A 13,276-nucleotide genomic window follows, 5' to 3' on the forward strand; every position below is an offset into this window, starting at 1 on the left:
TGTGGGGTCTCCGCACCTTTGCCAGAGGGAATCGGCTCCTCCCGGACGCGGTTACCTAGCAACCAACCGGCAGCCAGCGCGCAGGCGCTTCTGACGCCCCCTAACGGCTTCAGGGGGTAGCGGGGCAGGGCGAGCGAGGAAACTCAGCCCCACTAAGTCCCGCCCCCTCAGAATGACAGGACCCGCGGCCGCGCGCATTAGTAACCCCTGCATGTGGGAGGGGCTGGGGCGCCCAGGTACCGCCCCCTCATGAATAATGCACATTCGGGCGGTGCCCGGACCCGGAAGTGGAGTTGCCGAGTCACCGCAGTGGCTGAGCTGTTGACAGGAGGCGGTGGCGGAGGAGGAGGCGAGGCCGGACCCGCGGCTCTGCCCCGCCACCGCCGCGGTAGTGCTAGGCAAGCCCACGGAGCCACGCGGGCCTCAACCCGCCAGCGAAACTCCCGCCCCGCTCCCACCCGTCGATCTGCTCGGCTGCCCGCCCGCCCTACTCGTCCAGGGCGGCCTAGTCGGCACCACCCGACCGGCTCCTGGGGCTGCCGCCCCGCGCGGTCCCGTTGGCGTCCCTGGCCGCGCCCGGCCTGGGTTCGCTCGCTCGCCGGCACCATGATGGAGGAGATCGACCGGTTCCAGGTGCCCACCGCGCACTCGGAGATGCAGCCGCTGGTGAGGGGGCGGGCGGCGGGCAGGCCAGGGCCGGGAGGGGGCGCCGCCTGAGGAGGAGGAAGGGAATCAGGCCTCGGGAGCTAAGGGAGCGCCTTCTAGGAGGCAAAGAGAGTCTTGAAATCACATCACTGGGGAGGGCGACCTGCAGGACCTGAGAACCGTGGGAGAATCCGCGAGGTGACAGCGAAGGAGCCTGTAAGGGGGGGGGGGGGCGCAGTCGGAGGATGCAGGCCGAGGGAGCTACGGGGAGCACTGGCGGGTGGAACCGAGAGGGGCACAATGGTGCACACCAGCGGAGGCCCGCAGCTGAGAAAGAAAGGGGATTGTCATGGAGCACCGTGGGCGGCAGGCCCGGGAGGCTGGCGTGAGCGACCGGAAGGCGTTTCGTCCTGGAGGCCTGTGATGTTCAGGGCGGGGGAGGGGACTGGAGAGCAGTCGGCTGCGAGGTACCGGGAATAGGCTTGTAGAGGAGGGGCCCGGCCCGCCAGTGTGCTGATGTGGATGCGAACGCGGGGGCAGGGATCCGTGGGGGCAGAGGTCGGTGCAGGACCCGGGGATTCCCTTTTCCGGAGGAGAGCGCAGGTAGTCTAAGCCGGCGGCACGGGCACCGAGAAGGAGAGCGCGCAGAGGCGGGATGGAGAATCTGAGGTGCGGACGAGAGGGGCTCCCGAACCGACGGGCGAGGGGGCAGGGCTGCGCCGGGGCCGTGGGGAAGAGCCCCCATCCTCCTAGGCCTAGGTGTTTGGAGCCCTTGCTGGGCGCCGATCCGACCGCCTGTCCGCGGTCCCGGAGTCTGGGAGGCATGATGTCATCGCTGCCGGCGCAGAGGGGATGGAAGGGGGAGGGCGACGCGGGCGCACCGCGGCCAGGCCTAGGGCAGACCGAGCCCGCTGCCCACCGCGGCGGGGGGAGAGGGGGAGCACCTGACTGTCTTGCCCGCCGCCTAGTGGAAGAGAGGGCGAGAGAGAGAGAGAGAGAGAGAGAGAATCCAGGGAGCGCTCTGGTTCTGTTCTCAGTTCGCTTTTCCTTCTCCTCCCCGCCCCCCCCCCCCCCCCAGCCTTAGGGGGAGCTGGAAGGAGTCAGGGTAGGCCAGAAACCTAAAGGTTGGGTCCCCTATTCTCTGAGTTCTGCTGGAACCTAGCAGAGCTCTCCAAGACTTGAAGATATTGGGCTCCCTACGGCTCTTCCCTCTGTGTTAGGCCAAGAGGTGAGAAACAGCTTCTACCCTTGGGCCTCCAGGCCTCTGGCTTACAGATGTGCTTTGTGGCTTCCGGAGCAACCTGCCCATCACAGCAGCCAAGACAGACCTTGGTGGGAAGCCATGACCTACTCTAAGCCACACTTTTTGGGAGATGATAGAGAGAATCATTGGAGGCTACCTGGCAGGAGATAAAAGTCACTTTCCCCCTTTTGTGATTACTTAGTTCCAGAAGCCAAAAAAGAAGCTGCACAGAAGTGTACCATGTTACACTGGGGAGAGAGTTGCTGGCCTGATGCCATCATTGGATTATTTAGGGGATCAGAAAAACTTGGTGACAAGTTTGTCCCATAATATTGAAGAACTTTGGGCTGGGTTTAGAGGACTTTCCTTTCTGGATTATTTTTCCACCCAACCTGGTTTGTCCAGCTAGATTGCCCTTCCAATTTTAAGCATCTAATCAAGAACCCAAAAGGAGGGTGGATGAAGGAGGAGGAGGACGTCCAAGTGAGTCAGAAGAGCGCAATGAGTTGGTTCTTGCCTCCCATGTGGGGTTCCTGAAAAGGGAGGCAATAGCTGTCCAGGGAAAGGGGGGAAGGAATTGAATCACTCGGCTCTCTCCGTTGTCCTTGGTGCCTCCATCATTGCCTAAAGTTTTTAATGATGGTTTGAGTGAGTACTGGTCCCGGAAGACTCCCAAGCTGTGGCTCTGGAGGAGAAGTGCAAGGAGACATTTATCAGAAAAACCAATTGCCTTCAGACCTTTTTCTTGAAGCCTAAAGGAGTCCTTCTCTGCTAGGGGCTGCTTTGTTGCATTTGAGTGAGAGCCTTATGGAAGTAGCAGTACAGCCATCCCCCATTTGAGGACCATAGACACTGACCTGCAGATTTCTGTTACTTGATGGTTGTTCCCAGGTTGAAGCCCAAAGGACTCCCAAAACTCCTTAAATGCTCTGTATGTTGTTGAGACCAGCAGAATTTTGTGTGGCATTTCCCCAAGAGCCTTCATTTCAGGGTATAAGGAATCAAGGTGGTATACCATAGAAGAGAAGGCAAAATGACTCGTTAGGAGTATCTGGGTGGACCGTAACAACTAGGGTCCCAGGCTTGAACTCAGCTGTGACCAATCTTATTTCTTGCCATTATTTATTGAGACCTTTATTCTAGAAAGTCTCTCCTCTTCTCTGGACTTAGTTTTCCCATTTATTAAATGAAGATAAGCTATCTCTTTAAAGGTTAAACAATAGCTCCTCACTCTCTCTTCCAAAGAATATCATAGGGACTTGATATTACTGATTCTGAAAATTCATTCACCTTATATTTATTGAGCATCTGCTCTGTTCTAAATACTACATTAGGGGTTCGGAACACTGTGGTTAACAACATAGATGCAAATATGGCCCTACCCTCCGGAAGCTCACAGTTCAACAGAAGTTTATTGTTCTTGCTCACTCCCTCAGGGTGAGCCTCTCTGAGGGCAGAATGGGGGCTGTCTCCTTAAACCCTAAAGGAAATGAGGCAATGCTGGTGCCAGCATCATTCCCTCTTTCTGGACTAAGCTGTACTTGTACAGGCCTGTCATATGGGCTCCATCATCAAATAAACCTCCCCTACTCATAGTAGTGGGAAGAATCCAGAGGCCATCCCTCACTTGGAAAAATGAGCTCTGAGGGGAGAGTATCTTTATTTTATTTTATTTTTTTTATAATTTACTTGAAAGAGAAACTCGAGCTTGAAAAGGAGGCCTAGAGGAGTGGCATGAGCTGGAAGAGAAGGCACAGCCAGCAGATCTGGGTGTTTCCAAGGTGCTAATTTAAGCATTAGTTCTCAGTTTAGTGGGAAGAAGCCATCCCTGCCCTGTTCCTGCTGCTGTGCGGCAGCTGCAAGGAGCCTTCCTCTGGGGTGGGAGTTGGCCTGAGGGCGTGGCCTCCCTCTTTCCCCCATCACACCAATTATTTAATTGGCCTGGCGGCATCTCAGCAGCTGAACCAGGCCTGGGCTTATCCCTGAGAGCTCCCCAGGGTCTCTTCCTGTCTCCTTATGAAAGGAATGAGAGCTCCTCTTGGAGCCCTAGTCCCTGGGCTCCACTCCTGCTCTCTCCTAGATAATCCTTAGCGTTTTTGAGCACAGATTTCCCCAAAGAAACTGCCAGGGATAGGCACATCTTGTATGTCAGTTCTGTGTCCAAGCCACATAACTCACTGATCTGGGGACACACCCATCTGTCCAAGGCTCTCTGTTGAGCAATTGAGTTGAATTTGGGCTATTGTTTGTGGCTCTGTTGTCTGTCTGCTGGGCTGGTTGGTGCAGTCTCACAGTCTGTCTTCTACTTGGCTACAATTGGAGAGGAAGAGATTTGTGGAAAACAAAACACACAAATGGAGCTTTTAAGCACTTAATTGTGTCGGGCAAAACCCTGCCTCCTGTGCTTTCAGAGACCAAAAAATAGCATATGGCGCCAGACAGGGTAGGGTCTCTGTACACTTGACCAAAATGCTAGCCGGGGCTCCCTGAAACCTAGGTTGTCTGTTAACTCATTTGTTTAATTCATGAGCATATGCTCAGTTCCAGGTACTTTAAGGACTAAGACAATAAGACCTCTCCAGTGGTTGGCCGGAAGGATGGGCTCAAATGGCTATAGCAGCGGTTCTCAACCTGGGGGTCGAACGACCCTTTCACAGGGGTGGCCTAAGACCATCGGAAAACACATATATAATTACATATTGTTTCGTGATTAATCACTATGCTTTAATTATGTTCAGTTTGTAACAATGAAATTGGGGGTCACCACAACATGAGGAACTGTATTAAAGGGTCATGGCATTAGGAAGGTTGAGGGCCACTGGGCTATAGGAAGGTTTTAGATACATGCCAGGAAAGAGCAGAGATCAATGGAGGGTGCTCCTGAGAAAGGGTGACACCTCCCTTGGGAGAAGATGAAAAATGCTGAAGTTCTGACCCTTTGACCACCTGAGTCTTAAAGTAGTTTCACACTCCTCCTGCCTCCTGACACTCAGGGATGGGGATGGTCAGGACATTAATTCAGTGAATGGACCACAACAGCTCCTGAAAAGTGGCAAGAGCCACTATGGAAAATTATGTGGTCAGGGAGCCTTAAGTTGTCTCCTGGTAGTCAGATGACTTTTCAATTTAAGGATGGACTCTGCTAATGGGTCCATATGGCCTATGACCTAGTATTTCTCAGGTTCTGGAATGAGCCCTTTTCTCTTTTCCTATATTGCAAAGTGAGGATCAGGTTTATTTAGACCTCTGCCTTACCCCTTACTGCTTTACTCATCGCCTCAGTCAACAAATACTAAGAACCTACCTTCTGCCCTCTAGATGTTGTGCTGGAATCCATAACATAGAATTTTCTCCAGGGATAGGCATAATCAAGATGGATTGAGGTACAACAGAGTAATGAGCACTGCAAAAGGAAGAATCAGGTCCACCAGGACCAAAGGAAAACAGGAAGGACTTCCATTAAGTGGTCAGAGAAGGCTTCACAGAGGAGTCATTGCTGAACTGACTTTTAGAAGAGGTGTAAAAGGTTGGCAGATGAGATGAGGTCAAGAGTTCCAGGCAAAGGACATGGAGGAAAAAACAAAAAGGTGCATTTGAATGATTGAAGGGTTTTTCTTAAGGGAATAACATCATCAAATTTTATTTTAGGATTAAACTTCAGTATCGGATAAGAGATTAGACAAGGTAAGATTGGAGGTCAGAAAACAAATATGAAGGTGGGTACAATAATAATCCAGGAAGAAATTATTTTGGCCTAGAGCTAAAAAAGAGGAAAGGATATATATATATATGTGACCATCCAACCGTCGGACCAGTAGCTATGATGCGCAATGACCACCAGGGAGCAGATGCTCAACATAGGAGCTACCGAGCTGTAGTGACTTGGCAGCTGCAGTTCTTAGGTGACGCACCCAGAACCAGAGAGGAGGGAGCCCAATTCCAAGGTGCGTCCCCTGAGACCTGCCCTCTCACTATCCAGGACCCCTCGGGAGATTTCGGGGAGCCAGTTTCGCCTGATCCCTGCAGGCCCGGCCGGGGGACCCCACCAATGCACGAATCTGTGCCCCAGGCCTCTAGTATACAGATATTAATTAAGTGGAATAGGCAGGATGTAGTACCTATTTGGAGGTGGGATGGAGAGTTTGGTAGTGAAGGATGCATCCCAGGTTTCTGGCATGATATCGTATGCCAAGAGACACCATCACCACCTCCAGAAAACTCAGAGGTTTGTGTATCTATTGGCTTCAGGGACTGCTTACATGGGAGAAGGTTGCTGTTTTCCTTTGCTCTGTGGTTGGAGCTGCATTCTTGGGGTTATGGGGGACTCAGAGTCCTAGAAATCCCAGGAGCAGAGTGAGACTGGTCCCACAGCTTCAAAAAGGGATACAGAGAAATGCCTGTCAATGAATACTTTTCCCCTGTGGTGAATGCAAGTGAATTGTGGCAGCAAGGAGCCATGGTGTTTTATTTTGTTTTTGTTTTGTTTTGTTTTTCTGGCAGCACGTTGGTAAAGAAAAATACAATCATTTCTTGGCTAAGAGAATGTTTTATGTTGTAGCCTTTTATCATCATTCTGGTCAAATCTACGGTTTTCTTGTTGATTGGCTGAGCTGATCAGCCTTTTACTGATTTCTTCTAGAACAGTGGTTCTCAACCTTCTGGCCCTTTAAATACAGTTCATGTTGTGACCCAACCATAAAATTATTTTCGTTGCTACTTCATAACTGTAATGTTGCTACTGTTATGAATCGTCATGTAAATATCTGATATGCAGGATGGTCTTAGGCGACCCCTGTGAAAGGGTCATTCGACCGCCAAAGGGGTCTCGACCCACAGGTTGAGAACCGCTGTTCTAGAATGAGTATGAATTACTGCTTCACCTGCAAGAGTCAGAATGGAAAGGGACACATATCCCCTTTCTCTAAGACCAGCCTGGAAAGCTTCAATTGGGATAGAAGTAGTGCCCAAGCTGCTGTCTTCAGGCAAAGTGTGCCAAGGGAGCAGACTTCTGGAATAGATTGCTCAGAGGTGACTTGGCTATTTAAAGGCCCCAAGTGTAGCCTCTGTAGTCAGGCACTTCCATGGTAGCTGGGAGTCAGGCTGAGTCATTTCCATCCCGGAGTTGGCTGCTGCCTGCCTGACTGCAGCCCAGAGTGAACAGAAATGTAAATCAGAGCTTTCTTCAGTTGAACCTGATTAGCCCCAGGGACTCTCTCCCCTCCTTGAAAGGGCAAATGGAGCCTTGTGTCTGGAAAGGGAACATGGGAGACTCAGCTTCTTGGGCTCAGCAGGCTCTCAAGGCGTTGTTTCCTAAGGAGACTCTGGTGGGAATCTGGCCATCAGGGCGCGAGAAAGGAAGGAAGGAAGCAGGCGGGGCTGGAACCAGCTCTGATCTGACACTGCTCTGGAATTCAGAAGCTGGAACTTGACCAGAGGCCTGACTGTGGAGCAGCATGGTGAACTCCTGGGCTTTAGGGAGGGACTCTGGAGTAGTGAAGTAGTGGAGGAAGGAGGCTTAGAGAGTCTGGCCTGGGGGAAGGGAAGATGGGGATATGTAGGAGTTCCCCCTTTACATTCTTAGAAGCCAGTTCAAGCAAATATGTACTTGCATTTGTTGTTATTCAAAGATATCATATTGAGGATCAGATGGTTATACTTCTCTCTCTCTCTCTCTCTCTCTCTCTCTTTCTCTCTCTTTTTTTAATCCTCACCTGCGGATATTTTCCCATTGTTTCAGATAGAGTAGAAGGGAGGTGGGGGTGTGGGAGAGAGAGAAACATCAATGTGAGGAGACACATCAATTGGTAGCCTTTTGATCTACCAGGCCAGGCTGGGGATCAAACCTGCAACCAAGGTATGAGTTACTTGCCTTTGATCAGGAATTGAAACCACCACCTTTTGGTGTACTGGCCGATGCTCTAACCCAGCGGTTCTCAACCTGTGGTTTGCGACCCCTTTGGGGGTCGAACGACCCTTTCACAGGGGTCGCCCAAGACCGTTGGAAAACACATATATAATTACATATTGTTTTTGTGATTAATCACTATGCTTTAATTATGTTCCATTTGTAACAATGAAATTGGGGGTCACCACAACATGAGGAACTGTATTAAAGGGTCGCGGCATTAGGAAGGTTGAGAACCACTGCTCTAACCACTGAATAAACTGGCCAGGGCTAGTTGTACTTCTTGAGGGTCAATTTTAAGTTTCTGTGATGATGATGATGATGATGATGATGATGATGATGATGATGTAGATGCATGAGCGTGCATGCACCAATAAGAGGTCAATAATGGCCATAAAGGTTGTTCTCTGAGTGACCATTCTAGCCCTGAAAAGTGTAACTATGACAAGAGGCCACATCCAGGCAGAATGAGTCCAGCTACTGTGGTTCCTGGCCTGATTTTGCCTGTTTTCACCACCAGACTCTTGGCCGTCATAACCAGAGTCCACCCCATCTATCTATTTGGAATAATACCTGAAGGGGCACTTTAAAATTTATTGAATTAACTGCACCCAAACTGTGCAATGGGAACCATATATATTTTACTATGTAGTTAACTTAAACATAATTATGTACACGCTATAAATTACTTATAGTTCCCATATTAACTTCCAATTTTATCTTTATAAAGGAATTGGTGAAGCCCTCAGCCAAGCATGGCTTAGACCAACATTTCCTATATTATATCTTAGGAATATTGGTCCTTTGAGATACTTTATGGGAGAAAAAAAGAATCTGTAGGCAAATTCCTTTGAGGAACACTACACACTATCCCATCACAATGTTTACTAGCATTTTAAAGGCTCTGAGAAGTTCTGCAGTAAAGAAACCTTTCTAGCTTCATTTAACCCAATGTTTCCCAAGATTCTGTAACCATGGAAACTTTTTCATGTTACATCTACTAATATCTTACAGAACCAATGTGTTTTGGGGAAACTCTGTCTTAGAAATTAGTGTTTCTTCTGATACAGTCTGGAATTATATTCTTTTAAATTCTTTTGAGCCTCTTTTATAACCCACACCATTTTTCCCATGCTAGTCTCTAATGTGATGTTGCTGCTTTGCATCAGGGTCTGAACTTATTGCCATCAGTAGGAAGATTTTAGTGAACTTTGATCAGGTGCGGAAGCCAATACTAAGTGCCTAGTTTTTCTCAAGATATTTTTTAAGGGGGTTTATTTCCCTTCAAGTCCCTCTACTAATTGTTGATGTAGCAACATTTTCACCATTAACTTTTTTTGACAGCTTCATTGAGATATTATTCATATACTGTACACTTTACCCATTTAGTACTTTACTTTGAGTTCTAGAGTGGCTGCTGCATGCCTCAGTATGCTCTGCCCTTTTGTGTTCTGCTAAGGGGAGAGAATATAAAGATTATAGTCCAAAGCTCTCATCAGGAAGAATCCATCTCAGCTGGGATTTAAACTGAAAAATGGATTCCCTGATTAAGGTTTCTCAGTACTCCCTCTGCAGTACTATTAAATGTCCCCGCTGATGACAGCAGCCTAAGAGGCATTCCTGCATAATCATTTTACATATGTAAAACATGGCCTACTTCATGGGCTACAAAAAGCATGGGTGATAAGCAGATTTCATTCCCTATGCCAATGCCCATTGACCAGTAGTGGCTGCCTGGAGCATGTATTAAGGTGGATTCTGAGGCAGAGTCCTGGTTCAGTGAGGAAGAATGACATGTTTGGTCTTTCATGTCTTCATGGTCTTCAGCAGGGGAAACATCACTTCTAGTACTCTGCTTGCCACCCTGGCAGCCCTGAATCATCATAGTTATCCTAGGCAAAGAACACAGGAAAGAAAGACTCTAGGACAGTGGTTCTCAACCTTCCTAATGCCACAACCCTTTAATACAGTTCCTCATGTTGTGGTGACCCCCAACCATAAAATTATTTTCATTGCTACTTCATAACTGTAATTTTGCTACTGTAAACAATATGTAATTATATATGTGTTTTCCGATGGTCTTAGGCGACCCCTGTGAAAGGGTCGTTCAACCCCCAAAGGGGTCAAGACCCACAGGTTGAGAACCGCTGCTCTAGGAGATGTTAGCTAGCTCAGCTTCACTGAGGGGCTCAACTCTTATGATGTGGCTCTTTAAGAAACGAATGGAGAAAAATGATCTTTCCTGCTCTGACATTCAGCATGGGTTTTTGAAATATTGACTTGATACAAAGTTAATAATCCTATATAATAAAAGGCTAATATGCAAATCAACCAAACTGCAGAATGACCTGTCGCTATGATGCGCACTGACCACCAGGGATTATTATGTATGTGTAATTTAAACATGTCAAAACATCCACTCTGGAACTTAGTATTGGCACCAAAGGGAACCAGTCAGGAACTAAGGTTTGGCCACCTATCAGCCTCCTTAAAAACTTTCTGATGGAATCTCATGTTTCAGATCCTTCATTTAGTCAGGAGCTGAACTACAGGAGTGAGGCAATCTCTGGGAACTCCAATGAGAGGAATTGATTTGAGTATCTTTGAAGGGGTGTGGAGATCAGGGTGAACTAATGAGGGGCATGGGCCTCAGGGCAGGAAGGAGCTGTGTTCGTGGTTGTAGGAAGTTGGCTAGTACATTCTAGGTCTACCACTTTTGTTCTGACCTTCGTCCAGGCTCCTAACCTCTTTCAGGCTATTTATAAAATAAATAAGATCATTAAGTGAAAATTAACTGCAAATTGCTGTATCATTTCTGATCTAAGGATTGATGGTGATTAAGGGGATAGTGATTTCCATTTTTGTTTGTTTTTATTGTCTAAAGTTTTACATATGTCTCCTTTTTCCCCCAATTGAGCCCCCCCTCCCCCCGATTTCCATTTTTTGTCAATGTTTCCCAATGGAGCTTTTATGGAGAGAGGGTAAGAAGATGGTTTATTCTTCTCATTACCAAATGAGAAGAGTCCTTAGCCTACTTGATAGCACCATGATGAGGCTGGGCTAGAGATGGAAGTGCTTTGTGTTCCCACTGATTCCCAGAGGGGGTTCCATTGAGTGGGCCTGGATTGGAGGAGGCCTTGTCCTTGCCCCTTTCTGCCATGGCTGCTTCAGGGTCCTGTTGGAGTGGAGTCTTCCTGAAGCACCCCACTCCTGATGCCAGTGGAATATGTCCTTCCGCTGTTTCTGCTCCCAAAGGCCAACTCTCATGGCTCAAGAAACATTGGAAAAAGTCCACATTGCTACTATGGCTACTACTCTCCCCACAGAACAGTAGGCTAGCTAGAGAAGGAGGCCGTTTCCAGTTTACAGACCTTCTTCAAAATTTTAAAATATTTTGTCATGGAAAGTTCTAATGTATACAAAGTAAAGAAAAGGTGAAGTGTGAACCCCCTAGTATTCATCACCCAACTTAGACAATTATCAGCCCAGGACTAATCTTGTTTCACCTATACCCCACCCACTGGATTACTGTGAATAATTACTTCATCTATAGTCCTCTGTCTACTGTATTTATGCAAACTGTTAATTAAAACTCAGGGTTTGATCAGATTCAGTTTTAATTTTTGTGTGAAGAATACTTCTGAGTGTGTCCTGTGTACTTCCTATTGCATCACACCACATCAGTCTGTTGTTCAGATTGATTAGTGGTGTAGTTAGCCTGATCTCTTTATCACAAAGATTCCCCTTCAGTCTTTTCTAATGTTTCAGCAGCGAAGGATAGTCATTGCCTCCGTCTGTTATTTCATCAGGAGTTCCCTTCACATTCAGACAACAAAGAGCCCCTGTCAATTCTCTGCCTTCATCCCTCAAGGTATCACATATATCTCTAGCACTTTCTCCTTTGAGTCTCCTTTTTCTATCACTTCTTTTATCCCATACCCATGGTCGGCAAACTGCGGCTCTCGAGCCACATGCGGCTCTTTGGGCCCTTGAATGTGGCTCTTCCTAAGCCTTAGGAGTACCCTAATTAAGTTAATAACAATGTGCCTATCTATATAGTTTAAGTTTAAAAAATTTGGCTCTCAAAAGAAATTCCAATCGTTGTACTGTTGATATTTGTCTCTGTTGACTAATGAGTTTGCCAACCACTGTCCTATACTATCATTTGCTTCCTTATCAACCCAAGATAGACCTAGGACAGTGATGGCGAACCTTTTGAGCTCGGTGTGTCAGCATTTTGAAAAATCCTAACTTAACTCTGGTGCCGTGTCACATATAAAAATTTTTTGATATTTGCAACCATAGTAAAACAAAGATTTATATTTTTGATATTTATTTTATATATTTAAATGTCATTTAACAAAGAAAAATCAACCAAAAAAATGAGTTTGCCATCACTGCCCTAGGAAGGCTTCAGGCCACGTGTACCCACCCTGCTTCACCGCAGACCTGTGTTTTTGAGGGGGAGAAGGGTGTCCTTACTTGGAGTCTTTTGTCACTGAGACAGCATTATGTCCTCCGTGAAGCTCTTGGTTCTGCTCTGTGAATTCTGCTAGCGCCGTACATGACCATACTGGAGAGTAGTGGCAGCTCTACTGGGAAAGAGTAGAGATTTTTCTCTTGTGGGAGAAAGTGCAATAGGGCCAGGGTTTATTTTACCTTCCCAGGGATTTCTGAGCAGCCTTCTTCTATGCTGAAGAGGGTCTTTCTCACTTGTTTCCTGAACTTCCTGCCCGACCAGGAGCCCTGGCAGGTAGCCAAGCCAGTTTCCTGTGTAGCGGGGCTGTGGTCTGGGAGAGGTTGGAGGAGGGGTGGGGTGGGCAGCTCTAGCACTCTTAGGTCCTTTTCTCCTCCAGCCAACTTCAAAAACCTATGAGGACTAGGAAACAGCTACCACCTTCTGGTACTTTAGCATTCCTGTGCTGCCCAGGATCTCCACTCCTAGTTTCTTTCTTCACATAGGAGAGAATATGGAAACTATGCCTTTCTGTGTGTGCATATGCCCCCAAGCAACCAGTGCATGCACCAAGGGCACTGTGAACCAGCTCACCAGAAAGGCACCGAGGCTGAGTGCTGTGCTTCCTGCAAACCTGAAGCCGCCCCGCCATCTTCCCTCCGGGCTCTGTGTCTGCCCACAAAAGTGTTGCACCTCCATCACCCCAGGCTAATAGCTGTTTGTCCCCTTAATAAGGGGTCGCCTAAGACCATCCTGAATATAAGACATTTACATTACGATTCATAACAGTAGCAACATTACAGTTATGAAGTAGCAATGAAAATAATTTTATGGTTGGGTCACAACATGAGGAACTGTATTTAAAGGGCCAGAAGGCTGAGAACCACTGCCTTAGTTATTTTGTCCAATGCACTGAAGCATCTGAAGGGGCAGGAAGTCTGAGATGTGGAGGCTGACTAGGGACTGGTGCCGCACCTAAAAAACATTCGGAGTTTTATAGTGACAGCCCATCACCCAGTATAGGATT

General features: G+C 47.7%; 1 protein-coding gene across 7 annotated transcripts in view; it reads left to right on the top strand.

Annotated features, from left to right (window-relative positions):
• The first annotated feature begins 281 nt into the window (after positions 1 to 281).
• The window catches only part of FAM219A (family with sequence similarity 219 member A), a 50,690-nt gene continuing 37,695 nt past the window's right edge, over positions 282 to 13,276 (top strand). For 2 of the 7 annotated variants that reach the window (XM_036330539.1, XM_036330543.1), the window contains exon 1: positions 282 to 666. In XM_036330539.1, the coding sequence (XP_036186432.1) occupies positions 607 to 666 (60 nt within the window). In that variant the 5' untranslated portion in view covers positions 282 to 606. Of the gene's footprint in view, positions 667 to 4,577; positions 5,476 to 13,276 lie in introns of those variants that run through there. The other 5 variants (XM_036330545.1, XM_036330541.1, XM_036330538.1 and 2 more) reach the window with 4 other exon arrangements.

The sequence above is a fragment of the Myotis myotis genome, unplaced genomic scaffold, assembly GCF_014108235.1.
Source record: "Myotis myotis isolate mMyoMyo1 unplaced genomic scaffold, mMyoMyo1.p scaffold_m19_p_12, whole genome shotgun sequence".
In the NCBI taxonomy this organism is placed as follows: Eukaryota; Metazoa; Chordata; class Mammalia; order Chiroptera; family Vespertilionidae; genus Myotis; species Myotis myotis.